Source organism: Gavialis gangeticus, unplaced genomic scaffold, assembly GCF_001723915.1.
Source record: "Gavialis gangeticus isolate Ggan-Ray unplaced genomic scaffold, GavGan_comp1, whole genome shotgun sequence".
NCBI lineage: Eukaryota > Metazoa > Chordata > Crocodylia > Gavialidae > Gavialis > Gavialis gangeticus.
In genome coordinates this window covers 161,221,967-161,243,425 of record NW_017729024.1, presented here as the reverse complement: position 1 = coordinate 161,243,425, position 21,459 = coordinate 161,221,967, and the positions used below count along the sequence as shown (strand labels likewise).

At 45.6% G+C, this 21,459-nt stretch overlaps 1 protein-coding gene across 3 annotated transcripts in view; it reads right to left on the bottom strand.

Annotated features, from left to right (window-relative positions):
• The window catches only part of ADAMTS12 (ADAM metallopeptidase with thrombospondin type 1 motif 12), a 474,912-nt gene that overhangs the window by 164,090 nt on the left and 289,363 nt on the right, over nucleotides 1-21,459 (bottom strand). For all 3 annotated transcript variants that reach the window (XR_002097463.1, XM_019517990.1, XM_019517991.1), the window contains exons 10-12: nucleotides 16,974-17,066; nucleotides 7,005-7,150; nucleotides 5,678-5,847 (exon numbers count right to left, since the gene is read on the bottom strand). Coding sequence is in view for 2 of the 3 variants with exons in the window: in XM_019517990.1 (XP_019373535.1) it covers nucleotides 5,678-5,847; nucleotides 7,005-7,150; nucleotides 16,974-17,066 (409 nt within the window). In the remaining variant the exon portion in view is untranslated. The remainder of the gene's footprint in view (nucleotides 1-5,677; nucleotides 5,848-7,004; nucleotides 7,151-16,973; nucleotides 17,067-21,459) is intronic.

The window sequence follows — 21,459 nt, the reverse complement described above, 5'->3', positions numbered from 1 at the left end:
TTTTATCACCTTATTATCTTTGAGGAACTTTGCTTATTTAATAACTTTCTCCACAATCTTCCTGGAGAGCAAGGTTAGGTTTATCTTTTTCCAAGTCCCTTTTTCTCTTTTTGAATGATATAGATTATGTTTGCCTGTCTCCAGTCCTTTGGGATCTCCCTTGTCCTTCACGAGTTCTTGAAGATAATTGTCAATTGTTCAGAGATTGCTCCAGTTAGTTCCTTAAGTGCTCTAGGGTGAATTTTATTAAGCCCTGACAATTTGAATACATTTTTCTTATCTGAATATTCTTTAACCTGTTCTTTTCCCTATTCTGGCCTGCAAATGTAAATTCATATTTAGCCACACTTAAAGTGAATCACAGGCTTAAATGTGTTGTTGGATTTGGGCTTAAACCTGCAGCCAGCATGCCCATAAAAAGTAAGCCAACCAAAGTATCATAACATTTTTGTATATATTTCCGTAAAATATATATATTTTTAAGTATTTGAAAGAAATGTGCCAGTGTACATGGCTCTGGTCCAATGAACTCAATGAGACTCCATCCATTGACCTTAAGGTGTCATTGAGTTAAGTCTTTCCTACACAGTTTCCTTGTTTCAAAAACTGTCTTCCTTCTCAACATCACTATTTTATTGCACCTTCTTTGTGTTAGAAGAGCAACTGTATCTGAAAGCTGTGTATTTTATGTAAAATACAATGTTTTGGAATAGTATAAAAATTACAGCAATAAATGAAAAAAAACCAGCAAGAATGAAGTTCAGCCTCTATTATTGTTGTTATATTGTACAGTCAATAGGCAGAACACCATCTACTGCACAAAAGTGAAAGCCATTTCTGTATCAAAGGGTTTATAGTACAAATCCCTTATCATGCAAAGACTAAATTTTAAGTATGTGAGAAGTCCTATTCAAATCAACATAGCTTTTGCAGGACTAGGGTCCAACTGAAAGAGATGACAAAACATTCTGGATAACCCAAAATCTTAATGGAGGTGTTTTATTTTCTGCTAATTGTAGATCATAAAACCATAGAAAATTAGGGTTGGAAGGGAACTCAGGAGGTCATCTAGTCCACCCCCCTGCTCAAAGTAGGACCATCCTCAAATAGATCATCCCAGCCAAGGTTTTGTCTACTTGGGTCTTAAAAACCTCCAAGGATGGATATTCCACAACCTCTCTGGGTAACCTGCTCCAGTACTTTTCTACCCTCTTAGTGAGAAAGTTCTTCCTAATATCCAACCTAAACTTCCCTTGCTACAACTTAAGGCCATTGTTCCTTGTTCTGTCATCTGCCAAGACTGAGAACAGTCTATCTCCATCCTCTTTGGAACTCCCCTTCAGGTAATTGAAGGCTGCTATTAAATCCCTCCTCAGTCTTTTCTTCTCCAGACTAAATAAGCCTGGCTCCATCAGCTTCTCCTCATAAGTCGTGTTCCCCAGCTCCCTAACCATTTTTGTTGTACGCTGCAGGGCTCTCTCCAATTTGTCCTCATCTTTTCTGTAGAGGGGAAAGGGCCCTAAACTGGACACAGTACTCCAGATGTGGCCTCACCAGTGCTGAATAGAGCAGAATAATCACTTCCCTTGATCTGCTGGCAATACTCCTACCAATGCAGCCCAGGATGCCATTAGCCTTCTTTGCAGCATGGGCACACTGTTGGCTCACATTCAGCTTATTGTCAACTGTAACCCCCAGGTCCTCTTCTGGAGAGCTGCTGTTTATCCAGTCAGTTCCCAGCCTGTTGTGGTGCAAGAGGTTCTTTTGTGCTAAGTGCAGGACCTTATTGAACCTCATGAGATTTTAGATGAAGGCAATTATTGCTTTTTTAGAGAAACTTAAGTAAGAAATAGGTAGTGATACAGAGAACTGGGATGGAGGAGCTAATTCCATGCAGAAAGGGCAGGGGTAGCACAGCGATAGGAGTCACAGCAGGGGGATGCAAGGAGGCTTTGGAACTGGTATCGTTCAAGAAAATAATTGTTACAAGTCAAGGGCTTCAATGTTGACAGTGATGGAGCTGTGAAAGGCTTTTGAAGGCAAAGATTTAAAATTAAATCCCTGTTCAGTCCTCATCTCCTCTAAGACTGCCAAGTGGAGCATCTGTCAACCTTCACTTTGATAGCATTTTTTTTTGTGATACAAGTAAATGGCATGATTCTTGTATTTCTGCTCATGTAAGTGCTATCTACCTCCTGTGCTTAATTTCATTATCTGGAGCTACCATTACTTTTAACTTATGTTGGTTATGCCAAGTGCACATTCTTTCAAAAAAAGAAAACAACAAAAAACAAGCATTATTGCTCAGGAAAAAGAATATGAAAATTCCACATAGTCTGTCCCCTGCTCCTCACTCAAGCAGTATGAAAAATTGTGCAAAACCATTTCTTCATTCAAGGAGTTCTAATGAAACAGGCAGAGCAGTTGCTTGACAGCTGTACATTTTCTTATTCATGTTTTAGCTTAAAATTCCCCATGGTATCAACTTTCATTTCAAGATGCACTGAGAATGAAAGACAGCCACTGTGCCAACTGCTGAAAAGTAAAACATCCTGAACAGGCATGAACAGAAAACATGGAACCTTCTATTGAACCGCTCTCAAAATAAAAGCAGTTCCTGTCCTTTCTATTTGTTATGCATCAGACTGGAACAATAACTCTAAGAATGATGCTCTGAGTATGCATTAATGTTTCACATACAAACATCCCTGATTATGGGGTCACTTCAGCCGCTGACAAAGTTTGCTATCTACCTAGCCATTATTTTAGCCACGTATTTTCCAAAGCTCTTTACAGCCCTAACCAAGATCATTATATTGGGAACTTCACAAAAGACAGTTTCAGTCCCCAAAAAACTTACATTTCAAATATACAAGACAGACAAAGAAAGCATTTGTATCATCCCCTTGGCTGCTTAGGGTGCTGGCAGGCAGGTTCGCTCTCTGCACCCTAAGCCACCCTTCCCAATTTAAACACAGTCTTTAAACTGCAAACAAATAGGCAGAGAAGCAAACAGAACCAAGCCCTGATGCCTGCTCAAGGGCATTTGGAGGGGAACTCCTGGCTCTGGCCCACAGCACAGCAGCCTGGTCCCACCTCCCTGTAGCAAGCACTCTATTGACAGCTGACTCCTTCCCTCCAAACTGTCCCCTCACCATTTGTTTCTCCACTTCTCTCTGCATTTTTGAGTTCCCAGTGAGTCACTCCCCTACCAGTAGCTCCCCCAAGACTGAAGCTACTCAACAGAGCTGGCTACCCTCTCTGAAGGTGACAGATCACCTTATTACACCCCCACCCTTTTGATAGAGAATTGAAGCATGGGAAGATAAAGGGCTAGAGCCAGGTTACTTCCACAGGTGCCTATACTGAGGTGTAGCAATACTTAAAATATAGGTGCCTTGCTTCAAAGAAGTGATCCAGTTTGATCAGGGTTAAGCACTAGGACATCTCTATAGTCAATGGAGAGACTTAGGTACTCTTGGAGAGTGATTGAGAAAGGCTGGAGGCAAAGAATAGAAACAAGGAAACCCAGGAGTGCAGCCCTCTCAGGAACTCAAGTACCTAAACCAGGCTTTGCTCTTCCTTTAAAATGTTTTTTCCTGTTTCTGAGTGCAGCCACTTCTTTGTAGGTAAGTGGGTAATAGTGCCCACTTTCGTATAACATCCTCATGATTAAAGCACTTGGCTAGGAGTGGAGGCTTGTGTTCAGGCCCTCCACAGCCTGAGGGAATGAAATCAGAGCCGCGCAGCAAGAGGGAATGTGCCTCTATAACCTACTGGGTAGGGAACTATCATGAAATGGTTGAGACCTGGGCTCTGCTACTCTTGCTTGTTCTCCTGCTGGACCCATGACTTACTTTCTTACTGGCTGCCAACTAGAAATGAAGCCATTGATTACTACCCTCCGAGCCTGATGCTCCAGCCAGTTTTCTATCCACCTTACAGTCATTCATCTAAACCTTACTTCCTTAGCTTGATGGTGATAATATTGTGGGAGATTCTATCAAAAGCTTTGCTAAAGTCAAGCTATATCACATCCATTGCCCTCTCTGCATCCACAGAGCCAGTCACCTCATCATGGAAGGCAATCAGGTTGGTCAGACATGACTTGCCCCTGGTGAATCCATGCTGACTGCTCCTAATCACCTTCTTCTCTTCCAAGTGCTTAGAAATGGATTCCTTGAGGATCTGCTCCATAAGTTTTCCAGGGACTGAGGTGAGGCTGAATGGTCTGTAGTTCCCTGAATCCTCTTTCTCCCTCAGACTGGCTTCCCAGGGGATCCTGCCCATCAGTTCCCTGAGTCCTGGGTCCTTACCAGGGTTTGAATTATGAGGCAGCTCAGGGGGACTGAGTCCCCACCATAAGAGACAACAGGCCACCTGTAAGAGTTGAAAATCATAACCTGGGGGGTCTCCAATTTTATTAGGGCATTGTGATGGGCAGCCCAATTTTTTTTTTAGAGACTCCCCCAAGAGTCAAAGTGTATTTCAAACCCTGGTCCTTACTCTGTTGCTCTCCTTCCTTACTTCCTTTTCTCAGGATCCTGAACTCAATCATGTCATGGTCACTGCTGCCCAAGTTGTCATCTACTTCTACATTCCCCACCAATTTTTTCTTGTCTGTGAGCAGCAGATCAAGAAGCACATGGCCCCTGTGTGATAAGGATGAATTATAAGGTATCTTAAAAGCATATTGTATAGCATATATGCATCTATTCTGCATTAGGTTAAACAATACAAAATATTGCTCTCCCCAAGTCCCATTAGCACTGCTCACAAGTGGATATTTGGAACAGACTCTGTCTTCAGATTACAATAGAGGTATACATGTGCATAACAAAAGGGAATGGATGTCATTTTTCATAAATTGGTGGGAATTTCAAAATATGATTTTTGTATTTGGTCTCTGGATTTGGCCTATGCATTTAGCACTAACAATGGCTTAGGTTTTTGTATTTTTGTAAAAGAAAACACTCTTTCATACAATATCCAATCAGCCTTATTTTCTTTGTTAAAATATATTTCTAGACTACTGCTCATTCTGTATCTATCTTCAATACTTTGTTTATTAGATGAGAGTATGGCAGAAAAAAAACTCAGTAAATATGATGAAAATTCTACTGACAGAAAATAGATCTAAAGTCAGATTGAAATAGCAGTCTTTGAGTTTAACTCCTCTAAACAGTTTTCTTTTTTTCCTTGGAGGAAGGAACAATTTATGATGGTAATTGCTTTTGGATAGGTTTTGGATAGTTCCTGGTCACTAATTGCTTTTGTGCCATCACTGAAAAGCAAATTTAATTGTAATAAGTAATGCAGACAGCATCTAGCAATGTAGCTCTTTATTTTAAGGTGAACCACATGGCAGAACTGTGGTGGATTTATTTAGCAGAATCTCTTCTCTTCTTTTGGAACTGGTTTCATTACAATTCCACCTACTTCAAGTCTCCTATATACTCTAAAAGTAGCATACAGAATCAACCCCATAGTGCATGCAGCATCTGTATATTAAAGAAACTCTAACTCCAACCAGCATCCATACGTTCTTAAAAACAGCAATTTTCACTGACATAAATAAAACATTCATGTGCAGATCATTTTCTTTCACACAGCAACTGTCTCTCTTTTGTGAATCTGACCATACAGACAACATGCACTAACTGGCATAACTTCATACCTGTGGTGTAAATTGGAATCCACTGGTAGAATTCATTCTTGTAGGGAACTGTGTCAAACTCACTGCATTGCATCTGACGAAAGGTTGGCATGCCTCCCTGACAAGGGCTAATGTTACACATGCGATATCGTTTCCTTTCTCCCGTACAGTACTTTCCTCCAAACTGTGGCCTAGAAGTGAAATATGAAGTTTTGGAGTGTTAGGGTCTGTTTGAAAGTGAGATTTATTTTAACTTTGTGTTTCCTTGTCACATCAACTGGACAGTAACATCTTTTAGATTCTGACAGGGTAAGCAGATAAATCCAAGTAGCTGTGGGGCTCAGTACATTCACAACAAAGTAATGAACTTCGTAGTCAGGAGGAATGAAATGCACTCAGCACTTCACAAGTACTCAGCTCTCATAGCGTTGAGCTCGTGAACTCATATGTATTGTTCGCTGTTTAACCAGAAGAATTAAGTGTCTCAGCCTAAATCTTACTGACTTTGAATCAGAGTTCAAACTGGACAGATGAAATACTTCATGGGGTGAGAAACTGCTTTGTAGCTGTAACCAGTGTAACTGTTTCATTTCTCTGCTTCATTCTGCAATATCTGAAGCCAAACTGCAGTAATTTACCTCCTGTTCCACTCAGGGGTAAATTACTGTAATTTAGATTGACTTACTGTGGGTTCGGAGTAGACAGATGAAATAGTTACATCAGATAAGCTGATGTAAACTCACAAGCACTAAATCCATCCTTTCATTAAATAGTGTAATTGTACCTTTGTCCTGAAGATCCTAAGTTCTATTTAAAAATGGTCTCAGGCATCTCTGAAAAATCTCCCTTCCTCCTATTTATCTAGATGCAATAGACCCAGAGCCAGAGTTTCTGAAGTTCCAAAAGAAACCGATGTAGGTTCAGATGTGAGTTGTGGCTACTGAATACCCCTGAGGAATAGGTGAATATTCTCTACCTCCTTATAATTATTGAAAACATTTTTATTATTTGAAGTAGTATCGTTAAATCATGTTTCTGATATATGCAGTAATCCTGGAGGTGAAGTATAACATTTTCTCTCTTTGCTGGAATTAAGTTCCATGGAAGATAAGAAAGACTGAAAACCAGGATAAAGATTGAAAAAGACTGGGCTGGTAAATTTGAGAGAAAATTGGTTTTATGAGGAAGAATATGGCTGACTGATTAACCTGCTGTAGTAGTTGCTGATTATGTGGTGAGATATAAACGTGCCTCCACTTCTATAAATACCCCTGCAATAGCTCTAAGACCTTGCACAACACACAAAAAACACTGAACAAAATGGCAACAATTTGTGTGTCAGACTTACTCTGGGTTACTGCATTGTCTCTCTGAACTCTGAACTCCTGCTCCACATGTCCTTGTACAATGGGACCAGGAGGACCAAGTGCCCCATCCGCCATTAATCGCTTCTGGATTCTTGCCCACTGTAATACACTCACGGGTGAAGCACCACTGAAGAAACAGCGAAGACAGAAGGTCAGAAAATTATCAGTGGAAAATACTACAGTGGGTTGAATGCTTGAAGAGAAAACTAATTAGTTGTGTATGCTAAGAAGCACTAAATAGTATTACCACTGGCAGGCCATCTCTAAGGCTATCTCATCCTATTGTGAACAATTTGTTATGTGATAATTCCTAAGGAGAATTCTACTCCAAATGATTGGTTATAATTACATACATACATACATACATACATATAGTTTCAATGTATATGTTTATATATGCTATACATATGTAATAAATATATATGTAATATATATATATTTTAAAAAGTAGTCTGATCACCTCTGAACCTTAGTTTTGCTAATACAAACAAGACAAGTTCTTTTAATTTCTCTTCGTAAGATTGTTTCTCTGCTCCTCTAACCATCCAGTGGCCCTTCTTTTTTGAAATCTGGTGACCAGGGCTGTATACAATATTCTAAATGGGGTCTTACCATTGACCTGAACAGGGGTATGACTGCTTTCTTGTTTCTACGGAATATACTCTGCCCTGGAATTGCAGTAGCTTTTTTCAAAGCCACATCATAATAGTTGCTTATGGTCATCCTTTGATCAACAGTACACTGACATCCATCTTTTCCCTTGTTGTTTCCAGTACAAGAACTACTATTTTACAGCAAACTATTGTTGTTAGTCCCAAAGTGCGTGACTTTGCACTCCATGCTATATTAATAAACAGTAACAGAAGTTATGCATGGGTTATAGAAAGTTCTAGAAAAATGGGCCTGGTGTATCTTTTAAATACTGCGTTTCCAATTCTCAGCTGATGTAAATAAGCATAATTCCACTGATTTCAGAAAAGCTAAATTGCTTTTATGCCAGCTGAGGGTCTAATCTGATGTATCAAAATACACAGACACAATTAGGGGACTCACTGTGGCACCTTAATGTATTTTTATGGACAAACATTACTGTGCGTCCCCATGCTGAAAAAATGGCAGCAGGGCACTTTGAACTCAAGCACTCATGGGACTCTTCAGCCTGGAGAAAAGAAGGCTCAGGGGGACTTGGTGGCAGCCTATAACTGTACGAGGGGGGTGCACCAGGATCTGGGAGAACAGTTGTTCACCAGGGCTCCCCAAGGGATAACAAGATCTAATAGCCACAACCTTCTGGAAGGCCGGTTTAGACTAGACATAAGGAAAAACTTCTTTATGGTCCGCGTGTACAGGTGTGGAACACATTCCCCCCAGAGGTGGTGCAAGCACCTAGTCTGGACTCATTCAAATGGTGTTTGGATGCTTCTCTTGCATGGGTCATTTGACCCTAGCAGACTTTCTGCCTAGGGCAGGGGGGCTGGACTCAATGATCTCGCAAGGTCCCTTCCAGCCCCTAATGTCTATGAATCTATGAATCTAAAGTGTGTTTTATTTCAAAGCATACTGCCACCCCCTTTTCAGCATGGAGACGCACTGTGACGCTAATGCACATGTCATGGAAGGCTGCCGGAGCACATCAATTTCTGTGCTCCAGCAGACTCAATTAAGTGTCTGGACACTTACACACATTCTATGTGCTTTAGTTCAAAGCATACCACCGCCATTTTCTCAGCACTGATGTGTGTTGTGCCACTTATACACCTGCATCTGATGCAGCACGGGGCGCTTTTAATTAACGCATATCACTAATAAAAGAAAGCCCGGTGCTGAGTCAGGAGCACATGTCAAAATGCCGAATGTGTTTCTAGGATAACTTACTCTATGGGCGTATCTACATGAGACACATTAATATGCATTAAACTATGTTAATACGCACTACAGGTGTGTATTAGGGTTGTGCGAAACAGCACCATTCTGCTTCGACTTCCGTTTCGACGGAACAGTGTTTCAAGTTTTGTTTAATTTCGAAAGCACTGTTCCGTTTTGTTTTGATGCTGTTTCAACATTTCACCTATAGGCTCTTCTGCACCCAGCGCTGGGAAGATCCTGGCCCCAGCCAGCAGCACCAGCCTTCTGTCATCTGGCAGGCAGTTTGGGGGCCTGAACCCCTGGGAGCAGTCTGGCACAGCCCCCGCAGCCCTCCTGGGAGTGCAGGCAAGCCCCCAATCTGCCTGCTGGCTGGGGCCAGTGGCAGCACTGATCTTCCTGGCATGGGCTGCGCCCAGCAGGATTGGAGCAGGAACAGGTCCCCACATAAGCTGATTTGCCCTGGGCACTGCACCCTGCACCCTCCTTGGGTCGACTCTGGCAGCAGTTCACACCCAGTGCTGGGTGCCAATCTTCCCGGTGCTGGGTGCGGGCTGCTGCCAGAGCTGACCCGAGGAGGGTGCGGAGCCTGGGGCAAATCAGCTTATGCGGAGACCCAGCCCCCACTCAATCCCATGCGCCCTGGATGCAATGAAGCTGCCGCTGCCACCACTCGCTCCCCCCACACCTACCAGCTGGTGCCACTGCTGATGGCGACAGCGGCTTCTTCACATCCAGGGTGTGTGGGATCAAGGCGGGGGTGAGTCCCTGCATGAACTGATTTTCCTTGAGCCCTGCACCCTCATCCGCCTCAGGTCTGCTCTGGCAGCAGCCCGCACCCAGCACCAGCAAGATTGGCACCCGGCACTGGGTGTGGGTTGCTGCCAAAGCCAACCCAAGGAGGGTGTGGGGTGCGGGGCCCGGGGCAAATCAGCTCATGTGGAGACCCACCCCTGCCCTGATCCCATGCAACCTGGATGCAAAGAAGCTGCCGCCACTGGCAGCGCTGGTTGGGGGGGGGAGAGTAGTGAGTGGCTGGACACGAAGCCAGTGGTGGCAGTGCAGAGTCACCACAGCCACTCTGCCCAGCTCTGCAGGGCCCCCCAAAGTGCAGGGCCCAGGGTGGTCATCCTGATTCAGGGCCCCCTAGGGACAGCCCTGGCTGCCACTGCCCCAGGCAGCAGAACCAGCCTCCTGTGAGCCAGCAAGCAGATTAGGGGCTCACCTGCACCCCCGGGAGAGCTGCAGGGGCTGTGCCAGACTGCTCCTGGGGGTGCAGGTGAGCCCCTGATCTTCCTGCTGGATGACAGGAGGCTGGTGCTGCTGGCTGGGACTGGCACTGAAGCCAAGTAAGCCTGGCTTCAAAACTCGAAAAATTTTGAATCTTTCAAAATGTTTCAAGTGCCCTTGAACCTGTTTCAAAGGCTTTTGCTTCATTTAGATTTCACTGTTTCGAGCTTGAAACGCATTGAAACATCTTCAAAATGAAACATTGGGCAAAATTTTGCACAGCTGTAGTGTGCATCTACACGTGCATGCCCTTAACGCACATTAATGTAGGCTAATCATGCCTACATTTGATACCTACAAATGCACGTATAAAGTTTAGGCCTGATTATTTAATACACACTAACGTATGTTGTAGACACGACCAGGAACTAACTTTAGTGCAGGATCTGCCCTGCCACTAGGGTGCCAGCCTGAGCCTCGCCCCAGGAAATATCCAGCCCCTGACCTGGGGCTCTGCTCCCTAGCATCCCGTCCCCCACCCACAACCCCACACTCTGCTCATGAAGATTCATTATATTGTAAATATTGTATATAGTTTTCCCCTTGTGTATAGTTTTTCCCTTGTATATAGTTTTCCACTTATTAGTGGGTTTTTTATTATCAGTGGGTGGGGAGGGTGGTGGAGGGGCTCTGTTGGTTGAGGGGGGAGGAAGGAAGGAGTTCTGTTTGTTGAGGGGGAACGAATGGGGATGGGCACTGTGAGAGTAATAAAGTATTTTTTGTTTCACCCATGTGCATGTGCTGAGACTGGTGCTGCGGGTTGACAGGGAATGGGGGGGGGGGCTGTGGGGCAGGCAGGCTGGAGTGGGGAGTGTAGGAGGAGGGAGTCAGCCAGGTCCTCCCACAACCAGTGCCCTGGGCCATGCTGGTGGGTGCATGGCTGTCCTGGGGCCTGGATGGGGGGGAGCCTCCTGGGGCCAGCAGGGCCACCACCATGGCCAGCAGCAGTATGAGCCACTGGTCAGCACTGGCAGGGGCTGGGCTGGAGCAGCAGGGCACTGGGCATCGCTGGCAGGGACAGGGGCAGGGGCAGGAGTAGGGGCAGAGGCTGGAGCAGCCCTGGCACAGGTGGGCAAGGTAAGCAAGGAAGGCACTGCTGCATGCTGCTCCTGAGCTGGGCATGCGGCTTCTGGGCAGAGAAGGGGCTAGCCAGGGATCAGAGTTTACCAGATGGCTGCTAGTTGCTGGCAGCTGGCTCTGGCTTCAACATGGCTGCAAAGAGCTAGAAGCCATGTGGCCAGAGATTGGAGCTCCCCACAGTGGCCACAGGGGCACATGGCAGGGCTGCAGAGACTTGGGACTAACTTTAGTGCCAAGTCCAGGGATTTGGGACTAACTTTAGCCCCAAGTCCTGAAAGTATAGACACCTGCCAAAAATCGCTTAATGTGCATTAGCTTAATGCCTATTAAATTCACTTGCACTTAAATGTACATGTAGATGTGCCCTATGTCACACAAAGTTAGGCTTTAGGCCCCTTGAAGAGGCAGTAGTAAGATTTCATAGACATTAGGGCTGGAAGGGACTTTGTGAGATCATCGGGTCCAGCCCTCTGCCCAAAGAGCAGGAAAGTCAGCTGGGGCAGATGACCCCAGCAAGGTGCACATCCAGGCATTTCTTAAACATATGCAAAGTAGGTGCTTGCACCACTTATGGGGGGAGTTTATTTCAAACTCTGGAGACTCGGACGGTAAAGAAGTTTTTCCTTATGTCCAGTCTAAAATGGTTTTCCAACAGTTTGTGACTGTTAGACCTTGTCTTCCCTTGGGGTGTCCTGGTAAACAGATGTTCTCCCAGTTCCTGATGCACACTACTTATATACTTATAGGCTGCCACCAGGTCCCCACAGAGCCTTTTCTTCTCCAGACTGGAGAGTCTCATGCCTCTCAGCCTCTCCTCATGAGGCTGCATACATGAACCCCCCTGCACTGATCTCCTTGACAGCTGGCAGGTGTCATGGCCACAGCAGGGGCCACCATCCCTGCAGCTGTCACCCCGCTGTGCCTTAACACATGCAGTGTCACCCATGGCACAAGTTTTGCTTGTCCACAGCTTGAGGGGCAGATCATCCCAAGCCCCTGCACAGATCTTCTTGAAACTTGGCAGGCTTTGTGGCCTCAGCAAGAGCTACCAGCCCTGTAGTTTTCACCCCCCTATGTTGTAATACCTAGACGTGACATTAGTTTTGCTTTCAAGAATTTGGGGTGCAGGTTTGCTTTCAAGAATTTGGGGTGCAGGTCTCCCCAAACCGCTGCACTGATGTTCTTGAAGCTTGGAAGGCTTCATGCTCTCTGCAGAGTCTACCACCTCTGAAAATTTTCATCCAAATCGGACAAAAAACAACAAAGTTCTAGATAGCTTATTGTTTCCCCATTATACCCTATGGCTGGATCTCCAAGGCGGCTCTGAAGCTCTTTGGAAGCTCCAAAGCACTTTGGGAAGCCTAACGAAGCAGCGCTTTGACCCGGGTGTGCCCTAGTAATAGATACACTGGAGAACATGGTTAGGATTCAGAGAGACCTCAACAAGTTTGAGGACTGGACCAAAAGAAATGTCGTAAGATTCAATAAGGATAAGTTCCAAATCCTGCCCTTAGGACAGAACTAACCCATGCACAGTACAGGCTGGGGCCAGACTGGCTCTTCAGAAAAGGACCTAGGAGTTACAGCAGACAATAAGTTGAACACGAGCCAACAGTGTGCCCTTGTTGCGAAGAAGGCTAACAGCATACTGGGCTGCATTAGTAGGAGAGTTGCTAGAAGATCAAGGGAAGTAATTATTCCTTTCTGCTCAGCACTGGTGAGGCCATATTTGGAGAACTGTGTTCAGTTTTGGGCCCCCACTACAGAAATTATGTAGACAAATTGAAGAGAGTCCAGCAATGGGCAATAAACATAGCTAGGGAGCTGGGACACATGACTTCTGAGGAAAGGCTGAGGGAACTGGGCTGATTTAGTCTGGAGAAAAGAAAACTGAGGGGGGAATTAATAGCAGCCTTCAACTACCTGAAAAGCGGTTATAACAAAGATAGAGCTATACTATTCTCAGTGGTGGCAGTTGGCAGAACAAGGAACAATGACCATTTGTAGCAAGTTGCAGGAAGGAAAGCTTAGGTTAGATGTTAAGAAACACTTTCTCTCTAGGAGGGTAGCATAGGTGATATGTAGGAGGGGGACGGGGGGGCATGTGCCCCCCCGAGATTGGCTGCCACCGAAGCCACTGCCTGTCACCGCTGCCCCCCCCGCCACTGACGCAACTGCTGGTGGCTGCAGGCAGTCCCTGCTTGCCACACACGACAGTTCAAATGGCAGCTGGAGGTGGTTCCTGCTCACTGCCCGTCCCCTCCTCACCACTGACACCTCTATGGCCGCCTGAGGATGGTCCCTGCTTACCTCTGCCACACCCCCATCACCAACACCACTGTCTGCGGGTGGTCACCATCCCCCCCCAGCCTCTGAAGGCACGTGTCATTCATGGAGGGTAGGAAAGCACTAGAACAGGTTACCCAGAGAAGTTGTGGAGTCTTCATCCTTGGAGGTTTTTAAGACCTGGCTAGACAGAGCCTTGCCTGAAATGATCTAGTTGGGGATGGTCCTGCTTTGAGGAGGGGGTTGGACTAAATGAGCTCCTGAGGTCCTTTCCAACCCTAATTTTCTATGATTTTATGATTATAGCTTCCACTATTATATAGCCTCCTGTGAAATTAAATGGACTACAAATGAAATCCCAGGGGGAATTTTGACTGGCAAAAAGCAATTGCCTCCACTGGAAGCTGGAGAGATCCAATTAATTTTAACTACCACAAATGGCCAGGATTTCAGTCTTGTCTCATCCACTATTTTTTATGGTGGTATTTACTGCACACTCTTCAACATACTGACTAGTGCTTTTCAGTGGTGTGTTAGCTGATGTAACTAATGTCTGTCATTTGTTTGTTCACTCATCTTCTCCCAGAAACTGTGCACAGAGGAATGTCGTGTTTTGGTAGGGCTCATGTTGGTTTTTAATCGGATCTTACTATACAAATTATATGCATGTCAAATTCATATAATATATTCATATATAATATAATGTTATGTTATGTGATACAATGTAATACAATCCAATATACACACAAACAGAGCAAATGCCAAAGAAATGTACATTGCAGAAGGTGCTGGCATTTGTTATAACCCTAAATGAAATACACACTAAATTATTTCAGGTTAGCCTCTACTTATTGCAGGCTGGAATGGATAGACAAAAAAAGTGTTAAGTCAGCTGAACCACAGTAAATTCTCCCTCTACTTCTTTTTACAGTTTATAACTGTTCAGTCTGTCCACTCCTACAGCCTCCCACCAGAGAAACATTTCAATGCGTTTTCTGGTCATTTACCAAATTAGTGGTATGGGTTGAATGAGAGACAGCAGCCACTAACACTGAGAAAATTATCAGGTGAGAGATTTCTTGTTCTGTTGCATAGCTTCCATGCTTAATCACCTTTAATGAAAAGGAGTGAGCAGCGAATCACAGAAGTAGAGGATAAAAATGATAAGGAGAATTTTAATTATTAGGATAGCATAATATAAAGCAGGAATGGATGTTTCCCTCCATGTAACACAAAGAAGGTGTGGAAACCAATCCTGCAGTACTTTCCTAGTAAAGAGTGCCTCTGCAGAGGAAAGGACACATGCTTTACAATTTTCCCCCAGGTGAGGCTCAGACACATTTTCCCCAGTGCCCCTAGGGACTTCAGCGTATAGTCTCCCAGACACTTAGCTTGCCAGCTGGTGAAAGATTTTAATATTTTGCCTATAGCAACTTTGAAGCCCTAAGGCCTTGCTATTTTGAACAAAATATGACTACTGGGTTACAACTTCATATTCTCAAGATCTTTCTTTTAGAGTGTTAGGAATGTGCATTTATACCTGAGCCGGCCAAAGGAACATGAAAGGTTGCAATGAAAAAATGAAAGAACAATTTTCTAGAAACTGGGGGAAAAGGAACTTATTTTGAATAGAAAAGTTTCTAGAACACTCAGCATAAGCAACGTATCAGAGGGGAATTGGGGAGGGGGAGGGCATATGCCCTCCTGGCTGGACCCAACACCTGGCAGCAGCAGGGGTGGGGGCAGGGGCAGTGGCATGGAATTGTGCCTCCCCACTGATAGCACTTCCATGTCACCTATGCCACTAAGCATAATCTTTTATGAAGACAACAACAGTGTGATTCTTATTTACATTATGGAAGCATTTCAAAGCCTGTCTTTCAAAGATAGCAATTAGCCACAGGCTTGTTCTAATTAATTTTGGCATCTGAGATATTCAAATGGAGAGTCCAGTGTTTCTCTAAAAGATATGAAACTATGCTGGGAACACCTAACACATAAGGGACACTTCTTTTTAACAGGATAAGTCTGCCATCAGGGAGAAGGAGCCAAGACCATCATGCTTGAGCAGGGGTTTGGACTAGATGACCTCCTGAGATACCTTCCAGCCCCACTATTCTATGATCTGCTTTTCTATGATCTTTACAGCTGTTGTGCTGTCCTCATTCACATATTCTAGAAAGAATTGCAACTGAGGAAATTAACACAATGACCCGAGCTATAAAAAATATGGTACAGTAATACACACAGCTGTCAGTTATTTTCTCCCTATCACTGCAGGAGTGTAACCAGCAGTGCATTTCTTAGTTAGCATGTAACTATGTGAGAAAAGATTCTACCATATACTCTTAGAAATTATTCTTCAGCTAAACAGATCACCAGAAATTTTCCCTTGATTTTTAGCTTGAAATCTTCTCATCCTTCATTTTATTCCATTCCTCCTACTTGTACTACACTTTGATTCTGGGACTTCTAATTTTTAATTCATTAATGGATTTTCCTCTTGAACACTTCCTGTCACTGAGGCCCCTGGTTGCATGGTTAAGACACCATAACATGCCATGTTTCACATTAAATATGGAACACCTTCATGGCTGGTTTGTGTCATGCTTAATTTTGAATGTGTTCCCATGTATGCAGGCATTTAAGAGCAGCATGCACAGCCCAGCTGCATGACCACTCTTTGAACACGCTGGCCTACAGGGAAGTCATGTTCAAAGGGCAGCAGTGCTGCTGAGCTGCACCAAGCCTTGTAAAAATTTCAGGCTGGAAAGGTCAAGATTGTGGAGTTTCTCCCTGATCTCGGGTTCCACCCTCGGATCTTTAAAAAGAAGCTAGGCAGGAAAAAGCTAGGCAGGCTTTAAAGCTTTCTCAAAAGAGGTCCGGAAACCATTTCTAGTCTCTCTTTATAAGATGAAAAGCAATTATAAGCCCAGAAGAGTCTGCCTAGCATGGAATCAGAGGGAATCCAAATCCAAATGCACAAGTATTTGGATTCCAGCAATTAGACAAATCCAGACAAGACTGGATAGCCTGGCTCTTTTAGCAAGCACCAGCTGGGCATAATATGGAGAAGTATTGAGGTCATATCTTGCAATTGCTCTGAACTAGGAAGCTGACTACCTGCTGATTTTCAGTTGGCATTGATTGAAAAGAAATGTATTTGTTAGCCCTCTCAGTTGGAGGACAAGAAGACAAACAATGATAACTTAATGAGAGCTGGTAGAGAAAGGTCAGGGATTAAGCTTAATAGCAAAGAAAGATGCAAATATGAGTAAACTCCATGGAAGTTTGCTAAAGTTCAACAGAACAAAAATAATACACACCTTACAGGATGCCGTTTAGTTTAATTTGGAAAGTGGACAAAGCCTGTCAAGTAGCAATTCATACTTTCCCAAATGCCTTTTCAGACAATTGAAGCCCATAATCACCTTGTTTTCTCCACATCTGGTTCCATCTGCAGCAGCATCTAGTTTTGATCGGCAAGAACCTTTCACAGAGCACCAGAGTGTCTGGCAGATATTCTGTAAAAGAAAGGAAAAAAAAGCTACAACAGTCTTCTGAGTAGAAACTCCAAGATTTTCAAGCACTGTTTATGTTTTGGGGGAATCTCAGTTTGCCTTAAAAGGGTTTGCTTTCATTTCAGAGACTTCATAGACATTTGGGCTGGAAGGGACCCTGGAGAATCATCGAGTCCAGCCCATTGCCCTAGGGGCAGGAAGTAAGCAGGGATCATAGGATCCCAGCAAGATAAACATCCAAATGTGTCTTGAAGGCATTCAAAGTGGGTGCTTGGACCGCCTCTGGCAGCAGTCTATTCCAAACCTCGGGGGCTCAGACAGTGAAGAAGTTCTTTCTTATGTCCAGCCTGAATCGGTCGTGGCAGAGTTTGTGACTGTTCCAGAAGGTCAGGTGCTCAGAACTTTCCAAAACATAGTACCCTGTCAAGGTAGTTCAAATTAAAAATTCCAAAGGGGCCATAAAGCAACTTTAAAGGCTGTAACTTAAATATAATATTATGTACTTCCATTATCATACTTTTTCCTGTTATGTGCAATTTTCTTTCATGCAGTTGGATATTTAGCAATTTACAGCTATTTGTATATAATAAAAGTTATTATTTAAAGCAAAAAAGGGGTTTTGGAGGGCAACATATGATGCAAATCTGGTGTTTAAGCCTTCACATTCCCAAATGTTAAGTTTATCCAGAAACAGGGTTTTGATTCAGCCTTTCATAGATGTTGGGCTAAATTATCAACACTCTTCAGCACTGAGAGCTGGTACTAGAATATCAAGAAAGTTTAGTCGGGTCTTGGCTCCAGTGCAAGATGCACAGGTGAAAGCCTGCTGCACCCCCGTGAGCCCAAGGACAGACCCCAGGACCCACAATGAGCCCCGGCCTGCTCACAGGTAAACAGGGGCCCATGGTGGGAGCAACATAGCCAGCCGGGAGGCGGCCAAGTGGAGCCAAGGAGGATCACACCCCCCCGGCTCCTACTTTGCCCAGCCCGCCCAGGGAGCCATGCTGCCGGAACCTTGTGAACATGCTGCACAAACACATGCACTTCTGGGCCCGGCGCACAAGTTAGCCTAGGAGTTTGTGCAGGAGCGTGAATGGGAGTGCCCGCAACCCTGCCAGTGATTCCCCCTAGGGTAGGCAGTCCCATCAGTAGCCGGCCTACCAGCAGCACGATGCAGATGGGCACACGCTGTAGTTCAAGGGTCCCCTTGGAGTCTGCAGCCTCCCACTCTGGCACCTCAGAGGCCTCCACCCAGACAGAACCCATGGTTCTGGGCTCCACACAGATGAAGCCCCTGGCTCTTGGCTGCGGGGGCTGCCTGGCATGTTTCCAGGCTCATGAGACTGGGAGCATTGCCACCTCCCCTTGCAGGGTTTGCTCCACTTTGGAGTCTCTGGAGAATCAGATTGAGGAGCTCCAGGCCACAGTCCAGAGACTGTGTGCCATCAGGGATGGTGAGCAGGAGATTGACTCCTACTGCCAAGCCCTTAACCCCCTGGAGGCAAAGGGTAGACCAAGGTCACCTCCTAGGACAAGGGAGGACTCGGGGATCTCCCATACTGTCCAGCCAAGGGGTTGGAACAAGGTGTTCAAGGGCCCCAAGGCCCGCCGCACCAATATCCCCTCCCCTCTGGGGCTCTGCAACAGGTATGGACCCCTTGCAGCCCCAGTTGAGCCTGTGGAGATGCCAGCTCCTGCAGGCAAGGGAGGATCACCCACCCCTACTCTCCCGAAGACGAAACGCAGAGTGGTCATCATGGGAGACTCCCTCCTGAGGGGCGACTGAGGTGGCAATCTGCCACCCCGACCCCCTAGCCCAGGAGGTCTGCTACTTCCCAGGGGCCCACATCAAGGCCATAGCAGAGAGGATACCAAAGATTATCCAGGCCTCCGACCACTACCCTATGCTCCTTATCCACATGGGCACAAATGACATGTCACAGAGCAATCCCAGCTGGGTCATGAAAGACTACAGGGTTCTGGGAGGGGAGCTTAGGGGGTTGGGGGTGCAGATGGTCTTTTCCTTGCTCCTCCTGGTTGTGGGCCATGGGCAGAGGAGGGAGAGATGGTTGAGGTAGTCAACCAAAGACTGCGGTGCTGGTGTCATCGTGAAGACTTTGGCTTCCATGATCACAGTCCACTCGTGAGAGAGGAGGTGGTCTGCTGGGGAGAGACGGCCTCCAGCTCACTCCACTGGGGAGGAGGCTCTTCTCAGCCAGACTGGTTGACCTGCATGAACGGGCTTTAAACTAAGCCCGCTGGGGGTTGTGGGGATTACCGCCACTGCTGGCCCACTGGGTAACTCTTGTAAATCCAGCGGGCCAAGGCACTTAAGGGAACCCACCTCTACCCTAGCTCCAGAACGATCAGTAGGGAAGGCAAGGGCCCCCAATTGGACACTTGCCTGCCTGTACACCAGTGCCAGGAGCCTGGGAAATAAACAAGAGGAACTGGTCCTCTTGCTAAACAAAAATAACTACAACCTCATAGGGATAACGGAGACCTGGTGGGACTCCACCTATGATTGGGTGACAGGTATAGATGACTATACCCTGTACAGGCATGATCACGCAGATAAAAGGGGTGGGGGGTAGCCCTCTATGTCAAGGACAGCTACATGTCCCTCCAAATTTACATTGGCACCCAGGAGGGATGACTGGAGTCTCTCTGGGTCAAAATACTTGGGGAACGTGGCTCAGGGGACATCATGGCAGGAGTCTACTACAAATCTCCTAACCAGAAGAAAGAGCTGGACCAGGAATTCACCAGGGAACTGGCTGAGGCTGCATGCTCTTGGTGCATGGTTGTCATAGGAGACTTCAACTACCCGGATATCTCATGAGAAGAGTATGCGGCCAAATCCGATCGGTCGCAAAGCTTCCTCACGTGTGGATGAGCTCTACCTGACTCAAGAAGTCTATGGGCTGACGAGAGGCAAAGCATTGTTGGACCTGATACTGGCCACAGGGGATGACATAGTCAATGACCTAAGAATCACTGGAAAGTTGGGTGATAGTGACCACAAACTGATCACCTTTACTATCCATTGCAAAGCTGGCAAGTCAGTCAGCAAAGCAGAAATCCTCGACTTCAGGAAACTGTCTTTGACAAGCTCAGGAGGCTCGTTGTTGAGGCCCTAAGGGACCACAACTCAACAGGCAGAGTAATTCAAGAGGACTGGTTGCAACTCAAGGGAGTGATCCTGACAGTACAAAGGATGGCCATCCCATATTGGAGGAAGGGTAGCAAAAGGGCACAGCAACCCTCTTGGCTCAGCAGTAACTCAAGGATCTCCTATGCCTCAAAAGAGAGACTTATAAAGGATGAAAGGTTGGAATTACCTCCAAGAAGGATTACTCAGCACTGGTCCATACCTGCAGGGAGCGGATCAGGAAAGCCAAGGCTGCAACCGAGCGCCATCTGGCTTCACATATCAAGGATAACAAAAAGTCCTTTTTCATATATATAGGGAGTCAGAAAAGAAGCAAGGGTAACATTGGGCCCCTGCTGAACCAAATGGGGCAGTTAATAACTGACACCTAGGAAAAGGCCAACCTGCTTAACGGATAATTCGCGTCAGTCTTTCATCAGTCCAGTGGGACCGCCCTGCCTAGCAAGATGTGGGAGAGCCAGGATGAGGGCATATTTATACTCAGCATCAGTGTTGATCTAGTAAAGGATCACCTTGAGATGCTGGACACTTTCAAGTCAGCTGGTCCTGACAGATTACACCCTAGGGTACTCAAGGAGCTGGCAGGTTTCATAGCTCAACCATTGGCAAAAATATTCAAAAATTCATGGTGCTCAGGTGAAGTACCCGAAGACTGGAAGAAGGTCAGTGTGGTACCCATCTTCAAGAAAGGGCGGAAAATAGATCCTGGGAATTATAGGCCAATCAGCTTGACCTCAATCCCTGGTAAGATTCTCGAGAAAATTATCAAGGAGACCCTTCTGGACAAGCTGGCTGAGGGCAACATCCTGAGGGATAGCCAGCACGGGTTTGTCGTGGGTAGGTCTTGCTTGACCAATCTCATCTCCTTCTATGACCAGGTGACATATCACCTGGACAAAGGAGAAGAGATTGATGTCATATACCTGGACTTGAAAAAAGCCTTTGATCTGGTGTCCCATGACCTCCTCATGGAAAAATTGGCCAACTGCAGCCTTGGCTACACCACAGTCCAATGGCTGTGAAATTGGCTCTGAGGTTGGACCCAGAGAGTAGTGGTTGATGGCAGTGAGTCATTATGGCACTCCGTAACCAGTGGCGTCCCCCAAGGCTCTGTCCTTGGACCCACTCTCTTCAACCATTCTCTTCATCTTTATCAATGATGTGGACACTGGTGTCAGAAAAGCACTGGCTAAGTTCGCCGATGACACTAAACTTTGGGGCATA